Source organism: Aplysia californica, unplaced genomic scaffold, assembly GCF_000002075.1.
Source record: "Aplysia californica isolate F4 #8 unplaced genomic scaffold, AplCal3.0 scaffold01162, whole genome shotgun sequence".
NCBI classification, from domain to species: domain Eukaryota; kingdom Metazoa; phylum Mollusca; class Gastropoda; order Aplysiida; family Aplysiidae; genus Aplysia; species Aplysia californica.
The window spans coordinates 6,732-24,040 of NW_004798432.1; the positions used below are offsets into that span (position 1 = coordinate 6,732).

The 17,309-nt window shown below is 39.6% G+C and overlaps 1 protein-coding gene across 3 annotated transcripts; it reads right to left on the bottom strand.

Moving 5' to 3' along the window:
* Positions 1-2,606: 2,606 nt before the first annotated feature.
* LOC101851093 (cytochrome P450 3A41) lies at positions 2,607-13,128 on the bottom strand. 3 transcript variants are annotated; one of them, XM_005111997.3, is made up of 8 exons: positions 13,030-13,128; positions 12,441-12,536; positions 11,947-12,175; positions 10,137-10,290; positions 7,764-8,332; positions 6,878-7,180; positions 4,496-4,612; positions 2,607-3,095 (listed from the first exon to the last, which is right to left on the bottom strand). In XM_005111997.3, exons 3-8 carry the CDS (start codon positions 12,151-12,153, stop codon positions 2,916-2,918), a joined length of 1,530 nt encoding a protein of 509 aa, XP_005112054.1. In that variant the 5' UTR covers positions 12,154-12,175; positions 12,441-12,536; positions 13,030-13,128; the 3' UTR covers positions 2,607-2,915. The 3 variants fall into 3 exon arrangements, with proteins under 3 accessions (XP_005112054.1, XP_005112053.1, XP_035829253.1); XM_005111996.3 differs by having other exon boundaries at positions 11,947-12,536; XM_035973360.1 differs by lacking the exons at positions 12,441-12,536; positions 13,030-13,128 and having other exon boundaries at positions 11,957-12,038.
* Between the last annotated feature and the right edge of the window lie 4,181 nt (positions 13,129-17,309).

The window sequence follows — 17,309 nt, forward strand, 5'->3', positions numbered from 1 at the left end:
ACGACAGCAGTAAGAAAGAGCCAGGGAGTGGCTGTAGAAAGGCTGCAGAAAGAGTCGGGAGCTCAGAGGAGGGGACAAAGGAAGTGAGGGGGTGGGGACAGGAAGAGGAGACGAAAGCAGGCGACAGAACATTGTTAAAGAGCAGGAAAGGAGGTGAAAGGAGACAATTCTAGAGAAGAAAATGTTTTCGGTTGCTACCTGGATTCGAACCCGGGACCTTTGAATGAGAGGTGAACACCTTAACCTGTAGGCCAAGAGAGCCCCCGTGTTTGATGTTTATATAGCTTATGTTATTTAATTTGTTCCCACCTTACATTTTTTTAAAATGCTAGAGCGTGTCTCTACCAAAACTGAATACTGACACTGGCAGGCCCTTTGTGTGTGATTCCACAATTTACATGTAAGTAATATCATGTATTTCTTGAATTACACACGTTTATGGTTAAAACGGCTAATCTTCGGATAGGTTAATACACGTCTTTATTTGTTAATTTTTGTAGTTGTTTATGCGCTGTACAAATTTTGATTTCATCCTGTTCTGAAACCTTTATTTTTCACGTTTTGCATCCTGTGTGGCTACAAATGATATTCTGGTTGCATAAAACAGAACACAAGAAATTCTGGTGCTTTAGAGATGAAGTTACCACCTCTGTCAACATATTATACGTCGTCACAGAGAGTTGAAAGCTTGAAAATTAATGGCAACTTTTTTGGCAACTTTTGCCATTTTTTGAGGCAACTTTTGGCAACTTTAAGACAAAAAAATGGCAAAAACGCAGATGCTAGATATATATATATATATATATATATATATATATATATATATATATATATATATATATGTGTGTGTGTGTGTGTGTGTGTGTGTGTGTGTGTGTGTGTGTGTTTGTGTGTGTGTGTGTGTGTGTGTGTGTGTGTGTGTGTGTGTGTGTGTGTGTGTGGTTATTAAAATTTAAAAGTATTTATTTTTAGCGAAGGACATAACTGTATGTTAATTTTTGGGTAATAAAAACAAAAATTTTTCGTCTTTGTTATGAGCTGGTGTGTTAAGCCATAAGGGCTATGAAAAACCTTAAACTTAATAAATGACATACCTTGAGACATCGTGGTGAAATCAGGCGCTCGTCAAAATAGCGAAATCGGAGAAACCGGTATTTTTCCGCAAGTCAGGAAAGTTTTATCGTATTTTTTTTTTTTTTGACTCAACCGCTATTTTGTCCATACGAAAACATATTTCCATGTGAATTTTACTGAAAAACGTCGATTAAATTAAAGGCTCAAAATATATCATTTTTCAGTTTTTAAGGACTGTTTAACTATTAAAGTTACCAAACTTTGGCGGCCCTTTTTTTCGCTAATATTACCACTGAAAGTGAAACCAGGCGAACTCACCTCCTTCAATCGCTGAATTCTATTCAAGTTAGATGGGTATTTTTTCATTGAAAGCAAAACATATGAATTAGCTTTGAGATGACACCATAACCCCATATTCCCCAAATTTAACGAACGCATGATTTCACCGCGTCGTGACACAATGTTCTTAATTGTCAAACAATGTTTACCTTATTGGTAGTTACCTGTTTCATCTGGTTTGTTCTTTAGTTATGCCAGAAACAATTTAATCTATTATTAGATTATGCTTTTATGCATGTATTATTGATGTATTTTTTGTTTTGCTTTAAAGTTGTTTTGCTAGATACTAGATACAATCTATGTTTCCGAATTAAACCTCAGCCTAGTTGATAATTAGTAACGCGTCTGTCGTTGTTATGAATGAAAGTTTCAAATAAAATCGGGTCCAGCCCATTGTGCGTACCACATGAGCTACATAATATATACAGTACCTGTTGTTTTTTATGCACCCCATCAGAGAGAGGGCCTACTTGAGGAAGTAATGAAGAAGTACATGTAGTCCGGTTTGGAGAAAGTGGATTCCCCCTTGCAACAAAGTTGTTAAAACGCCCATCCTTTTATAAAAAGAAAATAAACAAACTTAGCTATATTATGGCTTCCTACTCCTACACTCAATAAAGGCTGCCGGTAATGATATCGATACATGTACCTTGACCTAGCCTTTATTGAAAGATGACTTTATCCCAAACTTTTTGATAACTATTCCCCGGGCAAAGTGACCATGCCGTAAGCTTGAGTATATCTACAGCAGTTTGGAGAATGGAGAGCCAATTTAAGCTCTTACTTATGCTAAATTTTCGAGCCACCTCCTCTGACTGTTAGACACGACAGTTGACAGAAGAATAGAACTCGGAAGGTGTCAATATCAGGATAAACCAGGAGGGTTAATCGTCATTGGAACAGATTGATGCAATGTGCACAAAGGACTTTGAGAGGAGCTGAGAAGCTTTTTGGTTATTCCCAATACTACCTCAAGTGATTGCACGCATTCTCGAGAGACTTCACTTTACTCTCCACAGAAATGGGACGTTATGTCGCGAGTTCTCTTTAACATGATGTTTAACATCATACTATTATGTTACACCTAATGAAGAATATGATGATGAGTGCTGCGAAACCTTAGCTTCCTTAGTTACGTACATGTAGAAGTGCAAGAAAGTCCAGGTCTGAAAATGAATTGTGACGAAAATACATTCATGTAATATATTTATTAATAAATTCAGTAATTCAGACACGCACCGAAAGCACGGGTTTAACTGCAGATTATGAGTTATGAGCTACAGAAAAGGACCCTAAATTAAGTTAAATTGATTCTAGATACCAGTACATGTCTACTGCTGGTGAGGAAAACAGATTTTAAGGTGGGTTTTTTTTTCATTTATTAATTAATTATTTTTATGACAGTCATCTGCCTATCTGTATAATACTGTCACTCTCTCCTGAACAAAGGGTGGTCGTCTCTGGCCGTTTCGAACTGAATAAGAAAAAGGAAACAAAGCCAATCAGCGGCGGGCCTCCAGCTTCACCCACAGTCCGTCTTTGGCCGTCATGCGGAAACGGAGGAATGTCACCGGGTACACGGTCTTTTCACAGCGTACTGGAGTCAGCTTCTGCAAGATGGCAGCCAAAGCAACTTTCATCTCCAACAGGGCCAACCTCTTCCCGACGCAGTTGCGGGGACCCTGTTGGGAGAGGGGGGCGGGGGTGGGGGTGGTGGTGGTGGGGGGGGGGGGGGTTAATAATAACAATGTTAGTAATAATGATAATAATGATAATAATAATAATAATAATAATAATAATAATAATAATAATAATAATAATAATAATAATAATAATATTAGTAGATCTAATAACTATTACAATAATAATAATACAATGATAACAGGCTAATAATAGTCTAATAATAGTGAAAGAGCGTATCATATATAAAATCTGTTTAACTTGCTACACAAGTGCTTAAATGATTTATCACCGGACTATCTGAAACAGCTTTTAACACCCTATGTGCCTCATAGAACGCTCAGATCATCAAGTGACAAAACAACCCTTGTTAAGCCTAAAATAAATTACAAGTCATATGGCCAACGTTCTTTTTCATATTTTGCCCCACTTGTTTGGAATAGGCTTCCAAAAACTATCAGAGAAGCAGAAAATCTAGAGATTTTTAAGAAGAAACTAAAATCATTTCTATTTTCATCATATTTCGCTTAGACAGAATGCATCCAAGCTGTAGATCGTTGTGAGTTTGTGTGTGCGTATGTGCATATTATGTACGTATGTGTGTATGTGAGTATGTATGTGTGTGTAGTGCGTGCGTGAGTGAATATGTGTTTGCATGAGTATGTAACACTATGTACCTTTGAAATTGATTTGTAAATCCATTATATGTATCATGTTAAGCGCATAGAGCATAGCATAAGTGGATATGCGCTATATAAATGCTATCCATTATTATTATTATTGTTGTTGTTGTTGTTGTTATTTGTAAGTGCTTTACGGCGCTCGTAACTGCATAAGGTCATACGAGAGCGCGGGACATATTAAACATTTTCAGTTGGTAGGGAATGTTGATTTTCGCGCGGGTGGCGGCCAAAGCATACTCTTATCGATTTTGGATCACCAAATGATCTTCAACGATCGCAACTTGCACACGCAACCTCGTCCGTGAAGACTAGGTGTTGGTCTTTCCTACCATAAGATCAGGGGTGTGGCTGAAAGATAGCTGTGAGGAGCCAGGGAGTAGCAGTAGAAAGCCTGCAGGAAGAGCCAGAAGTCCAGGGGAGGGGGCAAAGGAGGTGAGGGGGCGGGGGCAGAAAGTGGAGGCGAAAGCAGATGACATAACATTGTTAGAGAGTAGGAAAGGAGGTGAAAAGAGACAATTTTAGGAAGAAAATTTTCCGTTGCTATCCGGATTCCAACTTGGGACCTATTAAATGAGAGACAAACACCTTAACCTCTAGGCCACGAGAGCCTCCCTTCGGTTTATGACACGATGGTCGCTTTGCGCCCTCAATCTGGCTAGCCACCGCCTACCAAACCGAACCAAACCGAACTGATCCCCCAATGGGATAATAAACAGTACCTGTCCAAAGGGCAGGTGGGCGTAGGGATGACGCTTGGCCTTGTTCTCCGTGGTGAATCTCTCCGGGATAAACTTCTCTGGCTCTGGCCACAGCTCTGGATCATGGTGAATGGCGCTCTGGTTGGAAAACACAAGGGGATTAACCAGTAACGTCATGTACGTACATTGGTCTCTTCCTTCGCCTGTTTAGCTCGTAATTGATAATTGTAATCATCACCATCCTTGCCTTTCTCACCCTGCATCGGGATATTGGCCACAAACAAACACTTTACACCTTCCCCTATCCATGGCTAGCCTCTTGATGTTACTCCATGTCTTCCCATTTTTCTGTACATCTGTCCACTGTTCTGCATTGTTCCTGCTGATGCAGAAGCTCTTCTCTCTCCCAAGATTGAAAAATAAATAGCCGTGTTTGTTCTTGTTTCTGTAACGTTCCGTTTTCACTGGGTCGGGTAGTTGACCCTCAGCAATCTGGTTCTTTCTGGAGACCAGACCTATGCACCTTTAGTTACCTCTTTCAACACATAGTATCACGGCAGGTGTATTCTTTGCTCCCCCAAAGTAAAACTATACGCGATATTTACCCCCCCCCCCCCCAATTTACAACCCCCCCCCCCCAAACAAACAACCCCACTACAACACTATAACATGCATAACAAAACAAATTGATAAAGACTAAAGAAACAAAATACATGTATGAGGAAAAACTTATGGGGCTCAGGCCACAGTTCAGAATCATGGTGAATGGCGCACTGGTTGGAAAACACAAGGGAGTTAATCAATTCTCTTTCCTTTCTTCCCCAATCTATTTGTCGTGTAATAGTAATAGTCCTACTAAGCGGTTAACTTTATACACCCCCTCCCCACCCCTTGAAAAACTACAACATAAACATAATATAACGAAATGAACAAACAAAACAAAAAAGGACCAGCAAATTCTGACTTCTTTGTTTCTTTCAATTCAACGTAATTTAAAAAAAGAAAATGATTTAATTCATTCTCCGACAAATTTGATTATAATTGTAGGTTTGTTTAGTTCGCTTTGACAAAAAATAAATTAATCATGTTGGGTAAATTTGGCACCTGCTTAAAAGAGAGGCTGGTTTAAAAAAAACGTTTTGTTTTTATAAATCACAAGTTTAATCTTTAAAACAAATAATTATGAATTAAAACCCACTAAAAAGTGCGAGCTTTAGGCCCATGCATGCTACAGGATGTTATCTATACACTGTATATAAAAGTGGACTTGGGAGGCTTTGTGCTCTAACTTCTCCCTTATTACCTAACCCACACCTTTGAAACTTTGCAGGCGTTCACAGCATCCATGTGGCTAGGACTTAACTTTAAAAAATCCACGCAAACTGCTTTCCCCGATTTTTCCAAAATGCTTTGTTTCGTCCACACAGAGTTCTAGGCCTAGGCTAACTTAAACGATCAACAATTATGAGGCAGCGTGGTGGAATCATGCTCTCGTCAAAATAATCAAAGTGAAGAAACTTGCAGTTTTCCGCAGGTTTGTGAATTTTTATCAAATTTTTGTTTTTTGGCTCAACACCTTTCATGCCCATTTAAGAACTCATTTCTTCTGTATGGATTTTTCTGAAAAACGTTGATTAAAGACAGAAAAAATGTAAATTTTCAGTTACCTCGGACTCTTATACTAAGGAAATAACTAAACTTTGGAGGCCATTTTCTCACTATTTTCACCTCTGAAAACAGGTGACCCCCACCTCCTTCATTCGCAAATATCTCGACTTGTATTTAAGATAAATGGACATTTTTTTTCATTCAAGTAAAGAAAAGTGAACAAGCTTTAAGATGATACCAATAACTCTACATGCCCAAATATTGACGAGAGCCTGATTCCACCACGTTGCATCACAATTTAGCAGTCTCATTTTTAAAACACCGGAAATCTTTTTCTCGGAACATTTTTTGGGGCCATATCAGTATTGTCAGAGGGTAGGCCTACGTGAGAAATAATATTGATCTAGCTGTGGGGTAGCAGCCATGATTTGAACGAAGCGTTTGCGACTACACCTGCCTTTTTTTGGTTGACACAAAACCCTTTTCACATTAAAAAAACCAGCATCTTTTTCTTTCACTTTGTTGTTGATTTATTTAAATTAAGCTCATGACAAATTTTTAAAAAAGTCAGTGCTCGATTCTGATCTCTGCATTATGTCGTAGATAAAAAAAACAACAACAACAATTTATATCATAGACAAATGGTAAAACAACAATAAAAATAACAAAATACACAAAAAGTCTCAAAACTACAATAAAAGTAATGAAATAGGCAAACGTTGGTAAGAGTACAAAAAGAATAACAAAATGCACAAAACATGGTAAAATTACCTCCCAAAAAGTAACAGAACTTACCACAGGAAATGTAACACTCATTCCTTTAGGAATGCGAATGCCTCTCAGTTCAATATCACCACTGCACATACGCTCAAGTAGAGGAGTTGGAGGGAACAGCCGCATGCCTTCGTTCAGACACATGTCGAGATAATGTAGGGACTGGGTGCTGTTGTAGTCCGGGAACTTCCCCTTCAACACTTGGTCTACCTCTTCCTGGGCTTTCTGCAGACACTCAGGGTTCAAGGCCAGGAGGAACAAGGTGAAGGACAAAGCGGTTGCCGATGTCTCGTAGCCGGCAAACAGGAACAGGAGAGCCTGAGCCTAAAGGGTAGTAAAGGTGCAAGGAAGACCAGCAGTAGGGATTTTCCACAGTAACTGACGGGACATTTGGACTATACATTGTACTTTCTTACAATGAAAACACCGTACTTCAGTATCAATTAATTTATTTCAACTTTAAATGATCAGAACATTTGAAAGACATATTATATTAAGAATCCTATTAAATGCAGTCATTTGAAAATAAGTGCTTTATGCAAATTCTGTGACGTGTTTAGTTTGGGTAACTTAAGGAACACATTATGTGTTTTTTTCTGTCCCGTCATTGAAATGAAGTGGGAAAGAGAAGGTCAGAGAGAGAGAGAGAGAGAGAGAGAAGAGAGAGAGAGAAGAGAGAGAGAGAGATAAGAGAGAGAGAGAGAGAGAGAGAGAGAGAGAGAGAGAGAGAAACCCAGTTGTGTTACGATGTAAAATGTGGCAGCAAAATGTTTTCTCAAAATCCAATAAAGCTGTAGTATTGTACCGTAATTGTAATCAGACTTCACAAAAACAAAAGAAAAAAAAAACAACAGCTGAAAAAAGCAAACAAAACAAAAACAAAAACAAAATAAACAAATCAAGTTACCTCTACTTCTTTGTAGTTAAGCTTTCGTTTGACACCGCTGGAGTTCAAGGCCGCTAATTCTTCTGGAGTCATATTATCATCCTCTCCATCTTTGTCATGCATTGCTTCCATCAGCAGCTGGAGAAAATCATTTCTGGACTGAACTTCTTCAGCCTCACTCTTTCTACTCTCTACAGCCGCGTCGACAAACCGGCGGAAAAACTCGATAGACTGACGAGGAAGCTTACTAATCTTGAACAGTTTCAAAATTGGCTTCAAGAAAGACAAGAGGAAAACTAACAAGATCAAGAAACTTGGGCCACTCATGAGTCTTTTGGCCTCCGTCACAAAAGGACTGTCGGGGTCTTCTAGAGAGTTGTTCTGCACGCCAAAGCCCGTGCTGGCGATGACATCCATGGTATAGTGAGACAGGACCTCCTTCAGCTCCACCGGCTCATTTCTCTCTTGTTTGCTCTCCAAGAATTTCACCAGAAGCTTGCCGTTAGTCTCGATGTGAGTGAACATGCGTTTTAGTCGGACAGTGTTGAACGTTGGACTCACCACAGTTCGAATATTTTTCCAGTGTTCATCTAGAATTTGAAGCATATTGATTTGAGAAAAATGGGAGAAAGTAATCAAGAACATACTCATATTATAACACAATTTATGCTTAACAAGTGAGATAATTTATTAAAAAACGATTCCCAATTTCAAAAGGTGTATCTTTTCATCGACGACCACTGAACTGAAAATCATCCAGCATTGTTAACTCGGGATTTTGGGTTAGCTAGTGTTTGGTAATAATTTGATAAAAGTGAAATCACTCGATTCGAATTCCTTAAAGAGAACGAACAACAACTTCCCCAACAGTAAGAACAACATAATGTATAATTATGTATACACACAACTGTAACTGCAATAGGGACCGTTCACAAAGGACGTCAGCAGGCGCGGTTCGTCCACAGAGCACGGTCGTGCAGTGCCCCTCCAACATTTTTAAATGTTCTATTACTAAAAGCATCCACAAACATAAAATAAAAGAAGTTAGAAACAAACACTTGCCAAATATTATTTCAAAACAAGGTCGTCGATGGCGCCTTCACTGTCATTTCTGTGTCAAAAGCGCCATAAAACATCTACTATGCCCTGCCAAAGTCCACGTGCTTTAACTAAACATAATAGGATATTCAACTGTGGTAACCTGGCCTATAAATCACTATTTGGGATTACCCGAACGATGACGACACTCGTAGAGAGTTTGGCGGTACATTTATATTAATAAGACGGCACATCTCAAATGTGCACCCACGAAACATAGCCCACAGTAGTCAGTCTAAAAATAAACGCGATAGACTGCACACTATTCTATGCCAAAATTATGTGATCCCCGGAGCAATTCAATGGGGTGCTCAAGTGGATTGTGATTGGTTCATTGTCTTGCCATTATTTTAAGCGACTCTGTGACCGTGAACCTGAGAGAGATGAACGTGACATACCGTATTTAAGTCCTATGAGTTGTGCCTTTGATTGGTTTCGTAGCGGAGTGGTGAAATTTATTACTTGAGTGTTCAGTTCCAATGCAGGATGAAGAAACTGATACTTAGCTAACAAATAGATTTAATTCTAGAAATCAAAGCGACAATCCATTTACTATGTTCTTGACTATCTTCAACCTGCTATAGCTTAATTGTGCACGCCCACTTTTTAGCCGCCCCTGGACGTCAGCTCAGAGGGGAAAAGGGGGGGGGGGGTTGAAAAGTTGATAAAAGTTGACATGGGGGGGGGGGGGGGGGGGTCCCTACAAAACTGACATCAACCATGATGCTTTAAAAGGTTGGGGGGGAGAAAAGTTTAAAAAAGAAAAAAAAGGAAGAAAAAATATGATAGACCACATTTTCTTGGTCTAAAATTAAGACAGTCAAATTGAACCATATTATTACATTTTGGCTTAAAAAATAAAAATAGCAGTTATCTCTCCATAGCACAAACTGCTAGAAGCTAGATTAGAACAGGTTCTATCTAAATGTACATGTACATTTTGGTTGACGTCAACTAGTTGGGGGGGGGGGGGGGGTCCTGGGAAAGATGACAGATGATGACAAAGGGGGAGTGGGTGGCGTCTTTTTTGGCCAAACTTGAGCTGACGTTATTTGTGAACGGTCCATAATGACGCAAACACAGCGACAGTATCAATAACAATGCAAAACCTGGAACTTAAAATTACTTTTAAAACAGTGTAATAGCCCTGAGAGAAAAGTTTTCAAGAAGGTGAGTTTGTACCTTTGACTTGAGTCGTGGCAATAACAAAAAAGCTTTATTTTTGTTGTTGTTGTTGTTGTTGTTGTTGTTGTTTTGTTGTTGTTTGGTTTGTTTGTTTTTAAAGTGAGGTCGTACCTTTGACTTGAGTCAGGGCGTGAGCAAAAGGCTCCTCTGTCTCAAACGTTGTCCGGTTCACAAAGTGGTCAAAGTTTTTCACACAGATGTCTCTGATCACATCCAGGTCGCAGATGACCATAGTTGGTAGTCTTCCTCTGTACAGGCCATACACCTAAGAGGGGAAAAGAGGCAGAAGGGGGGAGGGGGAGGCGAGACAGAGATGAGCATAATTATTGAAGGCAATTGCCTAATTCAACATGAAAAAAGGGTAGGGTAGAGGGATATGTATAAACACGATGTGCTCCAGATGCATAACAGTATTATGCTTCCTAAACCAAATTTTAATGTGCCATTGTGGAAGCTACTTTCTGGGACAAGAAGTTTTATCTCAAAAGTAAGTGACAACTTTTCAGAGCGTAACATTTTTATTTACACAGCTTACAAATATCACTAACAAAATTTAATTATGAGTTTCATAAGATTTTCAAGGTAAACCTACCCCCCCACCACCCACTCACTTCCACCTCTTTGCTCTTCTACAAGCTGTTTCTTATTCAGCTTTTAAAAAATAAGTGAAATAGGAGTAGAAGGCTCTCCAAAAACAGAGCCAACCTTAAGGTTGCCTTATAAAAAATAACAAACCGACGGCATAAACATTCCAAAAAAGAATTGCTTTTCTCACAACCAACCAATATTTCCCCTACTTCTCTTGTTTGTAACAACAGCGTGAATGTATTGTTTTTCTATTTAAACTTTGTCAAAATACAATGTCCTATTCAACGCTTAATTCGGTTTTTGATATCTTTTAAATCTATTTATTAATTAAATTTTTATATATATTTTTTTAACCAATGAATGACTTCTTTTGGGAGAAAAAGGATATGACCAACTGCCATGACCTAAGGATTTGAGAAGAAACATAATATATGTTATGTATATATATTTCAGGCTCTCGGACTCGCAACCGTAAGGTCGTGGGTTCGAATCCCGTCAGGGACCCGACGTTGTGTCCTTGGGAAAGGCACTTTACACGAATTTTCCTCCCTTCACCCAGGTGGGAATGGGTACCCGGCTATAGACAGCGAAAGATCTTGTCAGTTTGTTAGTGTTTGAGCGCTTAATCAGCTGCTTGCACTGTATGCTTCCCGGGAAGCTGAGAATGTTTCGGAGTGTTCTATGGTCTGCTGGGGTAATAATATAGTGTAAAGCGCATAGAGCAATGTGTGTATTGGTGCATGTGAGTATTTGTGTATGTAGGTGTGTGAGTATTGTGTTGTGTTATATTGTATTGTATTGTGTAGTATAAAAAATGAGTGTGTGTATGTATATATATATATATATATATATATATATATATATATATATATATATATATATATATATATATATATATATATAATATGTGTGTGTGTGTGTGAGTGTGTGTGTGTGTGTGTGTGTGTGTGTGTGTGTGTGTGTATGTGTGTGTGTGTGTGTGTGCGTGTGCGTGTGTACAACACAACACAATAGACCTACATTTTAATATACAATATAATACAGTACAGTACAGTACAGTACAACACAACACAATACAACACAACACAATACAACACAACACAACACAACACAACACAATACAACACAACGCAATACAACACAACATAACACAACACAACACAACAAAAACACAACACATTAACAATACAACACAACACAACACAATACAACACAACACCATACAACACAACGCAATACAACACAACACAATAAAAACACAATACAATACATTAACAACACAACACAACACACTGAGGCACAACACAATAAAACACAATACAATACAACATACCCTCCCGTACTTCTCGTATGCCTCCCGGTGATATTTCGTGAAACCAAGTTTTATCTCCGAGTTGGAGGTGCCAATGATGGGCCAGGGGGTGGGGCCTGGCACGCCCATTTTCTTGAAGAGCCCGTGTGTCCTCGTTGAATAGTAGACGTAGAATAGCAGGAGAAGGACCAGGACGATCAAAGCCCAACTCAGAAGTGACAACTCCATCTCAGCTTCCAGTAGCTGTTGGCTGTGGTCGTAAATAAACTTGAGGTGTGCTGACAAAATGAGTTACTTCTCGCTATCCACCAAGGGTAATTTTGGCCGAAAATAGACATGACATCAAGTCTACGCTTAAACCGATGTCATTTTCTTTAAATTAAAAATGTTTAAAAAAATCATTTTATGTAATAGATTTAATGAAACCCTATTTTAAAAAAACAGCAACAACTCATGTCCATCTTCTGTGTCCATAATATGGCTACCTTCCGAGCTAACTCAATTTGTCAACACACCTCACAAATGTTGTTTCTAAATTCCTTCTTGTGCCTTGTCCTCAGGGTCGTGAATCTCTATAAATAGAAACCGGCGGGCTTCTGTGTTGTTGTGACCTGGGAAGGAAAACGACCGTCACGTTACAGTCAACTCAACGAGAAACTGGTCAATTTTATAAACATTCAATGCGTTATTGACTCTTGTTAGGTTTATACATTGGTCTGAGGCCTAGACTATAGGTGCATGATAAACCCCCAGAAATGAACTCCCTTGCCGTAGTGTTTGAATTAAAATATATTTATTTTTCAATGACCGCAAAATGCGCAAAAATACAAGTATAATAATACATAATGAAAACGTTATTTCCCAGCCGCTTTTACAACAAATAGATTTAAAACTAAGTTAGAATGGACTCCCCCATAAGCCGATAAACGCTTTTACTTTGCTAAATCAAAAGCTTGATCAGTAACCCCACTTGTGTGGGAAAGAAGCAAATTGAAACTGTTACTAGCTTTTGAATGCATTAAAATTCAAAATTCAGAAGAATGACAAAAATCCTCTTTGTCTCGGAACTTCCGTGATTTTTTAAAATGCGTTCTGTCAGCTTACGGTAGAGGTGATATAACAGTAGATCTACTATAGTGAGACAGCCACAGTGCCAAGTTTCTATGGATTCCCATTAGGTTGGAAAGTTGGAGTTGGCTACTCGGCAGACGGAACGCTCATTTTATAGCCGTGATATGTGTGTGTGTGTGTGTGTGTGTGTGTGTGTGTGTGTGTGTATTTGGCAGTGGTGGGCGGTTAGGTTCCCGATTATTGAAAGATAGGACTCCTAGGAATCGACTCCAAACCCAATTACTTTCTAATAATGTGATTTCTCTCGGTGGTTTCCTGTTTGGCTCCGAACAACTTCAGGATTTAGGATAACCTTGATTTTGAAACTCTACAAAGCATCAACTTTGTTTTTCAAAACTAAATCCTAAACAAAAAGATCCCAAAATATTTAAATGAATATAAAGTAAGTAACTGGTAACCGTTGGTTATGTAAAAAGGAATCGAGACTTTTCTTCCGTAGCAGTAATGGCGGAAATTTGTTCTGGAATCGATTCTTCGCCCAGTTCTTGTACTTGGCCTGATGACAAACCAGGATTTCACGCGCCTGCGACCGCCGTCAACTGCAAACAGAGACCAGGGATTGCAGAACTGAGTCATGTGTTTGACACTGATTCACCGCCACCACCGAATACGTTAAAGGACAGAGATAACGCATGCATATACCTCTCCAAGTTGGCTAGCTACTTATACATGTATTTTGGAGGGACAAAATGGACTCAATCAGTCAGAATTACTTTTTATTTCACTAACGAACAAGCCATGACTCTCAATTCTTCGGCATTACTGAGCTCAGATCATATTGAAAACCTCTCTTAACCATAATTATCATGAAGAGTTGGCCACCATTATTTCTTATCTTGCAAAAAACACAAAAATTGCACAGGTCTAATTATGATACTAACTAGAAAATAGTACATGAGCCAACAGGGAGCACTAGGTGGGATTAAAAAAAGGGTGGGGTTGTAGAGAGAGAGAGAGAGAGAGAGAGAGAGAGAGAGAGAGAGAGAGAGAGAGAGAGAGAGAGAGAGGGAGAGAGAGAGAGAGAGAGAGAGAGAGAGAGAGAGAGAGAGAGAGAGAGAGAGAGAGAGAAAGAACCAAGTTGTGTTACTGGGGGTTCTTTTATTTCTCTTTTTTGTGGGGGGGGGGGGGGGTAATTCGTTCGGCTTTCGCAACTGCATAAGGTCATAATATGAGCGCGCATGGCACATTAAACATTTTCGGCTGGTAGGGAATTTATCCAAGAAGGCTAGGTGTAGATCTTACCTACCATAAAATCTGAGGTGTTTCTGAAAGACAGCAGTAAAAAAGAGCCAACGAGTACCAGTAGAATGGCTGCAGAAAGAGTCAAGAGCTTAGAGGAGGGGGCAAAGGAGGTGAGGGGTGGGGGCAGAAAGTGGAGTCGAAAGCAGATGACAAAACGTTGTTAGAAAGCAGGAAAGGATGTGATAGTGAAAGGAGAACATTTTAATTTTAGAGAAGAAAATTTTCCGTCTCTCTCCGGATTCGAACCCGGGACCTAGTGAATGAGAGGTGAACACCTTAACTTCTAGACCACCTCGAGGGAGGGGGGGGGGGGGGTTCATTACATGTTATTATTTAAAAAAAATTATCTTAGCTTGTAAAAATTTGTGTCTTGGTCATTAGCATAGATCTATATTATGCTATTATTATAGTCCACGTTGTGATCGCACTGCACTGCACGAACACTCTTACTCTTAATGGTAACATATGAAGTTTTCAGTCTGTTTGCTCGCTGCTCCGAACGACGACTTCTCTGCTTTTCCCACTTCTGAGTGCCTTAGTATTCATCAAATGCATAGAGCCCCATTGCATGACCCAGGGACATGGAACATTTTCTGGTGTGGTCTTGGCCTTCCTAAACTCACTCAGCTATCAGAACTTTGTCCTCTGAAACTGTATGATTTTGCCCAGTGGATTGCTCAATTTAACCAGACAGATTCAGAAAACTATTCTACTCTTTTCGGCCTATCTCACCCAGAAGACTGAGTTATTTGTTGAGAGAATTGTACTCTCGAATCTCGAAACTAGTGCCAAGAATGCAATCAATGGTAATGAACAGGGTTTTTTTTTCAAATACTGAAAAGTATCACAAGGTCACTGAAAAAGTGTGCGTTTGTTCTCGCTACTTTATATTTACATGGAGACAGAATAATACGCGTTATGTCTACGTAAATAATACGTCGTTTATATTTAAAAAACGCATTGGAAAGACAAGTTTAAACTTTACCCCATGGACTGGCATTAAAGTACTTAAAGATATCCGACAAGAAAAGAAGGTATATTCATATAAAATGGATAATTCTAATTATTATCCATTTAAAAAAATGGAATCACAGATCAAGCACAGAAATATAATGTTTCATCCTGTATTATCGTGAATAAAACTACAATCACAACGCAACGCCTGGGCAGTGAGTGTGACCTGGTTAAAGGTTAGGCGTCAAGTGATCCTTCTGGCTCAGTGTCTATCTCGTATAACCACAGAGCGCCTGGCCTGGGGTCAGTTGAGATAAAATCACCCCACTCTAGAGTTATCGTCATCCCCCACTCTCACTATTGAAGACTTCGATCCCTATTGAAGATGCAACCCATAACTGAAGAATACCGAGACGGGACAATAGGCCTCATTTCCGGTCGAACTGGCACCCCCTTGGAAACAGCGATCAGCTCTCTCTCTCTCTCTCTCTCTCTCTCTCTCTCTCTCTCTCTCTCTCTCTCAATGGTTTAGCTTCCTGTTTTTGTGTTCAAACGAACGGACATGATGTAAAAAATTATTCTAGACAGACAAAAACGATGGAAAGACAGAGAGTTGACTTGAGTTGAGTTAGAGTTTTATGGCACTTTAAAAACAATGAGGTCATTTCAGCGCCAGGGGGAAATTGATTCAAAAGAGAGTGAAGACAGGAGAACAAAGAACGACAGCAAAGTCACAAAGAAGGAGCAAACCATATAAGAGCACCCGCCAACCACCCACGCCGACATACAAACATGGACATCACATCCAAAAGACACACACAGAAATAGACGGGTGGATAGACAGACAGACAGACAGACAGACAGACAGACAGACAGACAGACAGATTAAAGCAACAGGGTTTCTAGTAATCAGAAAGAGACAAATTGACAGATAATGACAGAGTAGTGAGTGTGAACAGTTTGTCCGATGGGTAGGTCAGACCACCACGGTTGATTTCCTCAAGATATGCTCTGACATTTGCTGTACTGTCTGAGGGGTTGAGGGGTTGCCGGCAAGCTCACTTTGTTTGAAAGCAATGTAGCCAGAAATGTGGAAAAATGCCAGCTTTTCAGTCACAGAGATTTTTCCCTCTACCATGTCGTAAATGAGTAGCAGGTCACTGCCTGAAAGGTCCTTCTCACACAGGTCACAGTCATGATGACTGATGCTATAGTTCAGTGCAACCTCTGTCTTAAGCATAATCCTTGCTTAATCAATGGTATTTGTGTGCATCACTTCCTGGACTGTCAAAAAGTAATTATTTTCCGCAGATCGTCGGAAATGTCCAAAATGCCTCTATCTAAGTCATCCTGTTGGAAGAAGCCTAGACAAACTGATGTCTGTATGGCTCGTGCGTTTGCAGTAGGTATTTGCGCATGGCAGCAAGGCATTTGCATGTCCAAGAAAGAGCTTCTGATGTGTCTTTTGTGAGGCAGTGCATTCTTACTCTTTCTGATGGTTTCATTGTTTCAGCAAGCTGTGCCCAATTCAAAAGAGTTGTGAAGGCTGCCTCACCCTTGTCTGTCAGATCGATGGCAACACGGTCCACTGATGGAAGAGATATTTGATATTCACACAATCCAGACGATTTGACAAAAAATCTTCTATAGGCCTCAACCGAAAGAATCGAAGGCATTCAGTACGATGGCGATGAAGAATGACTGAAAATGAACAGTAGGCCTACAGTACAGCCAAACAGCACTTCAAATTTGCGATCTCAAAACTGTTGGTCAATCTTAATTAATTAATTAATTAGTCATCACTTCTGTTCCTCCACGCACACAATGATGGAGAAAATATTCACATAATCCAGATGACCTGAAAAGCAATCTCCATTAGGCAGAAATAATCCAATGTCAAAGCATGAGCAAACAGCAATTCAAACTGCCCGCCGCACGCTTCGTAGGCTTATCACTACTACTAATTTACTAGGTAGTGGGCCTACTATACAGGTGTGCCAGCCCACAAGGAATCTAGGTCAGTCGGGCGCAGGTGGCCTGTTTTATGACCGCCTAGC

Excerpts from the sequence above, each read along its gene's own strand:
- LOC101851093 (XM_005111997.3), bottom strand. The coding sequence starts at position 12,153 with ATGGAGTTGTCACTTCTGAGTTGGGCTTTGATCGTCCTGGTCCTTCTC. Across the intron at positions 10,291-11,946 it reads CATACGAGAAGTACGGGAGG|GTGTATGGCCTGTACAGAGG; the intron begins GTATGTTGTATT and ends TTCCCCTCTTAG. Across the intron at positions 8,333-10,136 it reads CGCCCTGACTCAAGTCAAAG|ATGAACACTGGAAAAATATT; the intron begins GTACGACCTCAC and ends TTCAAATTCTAG.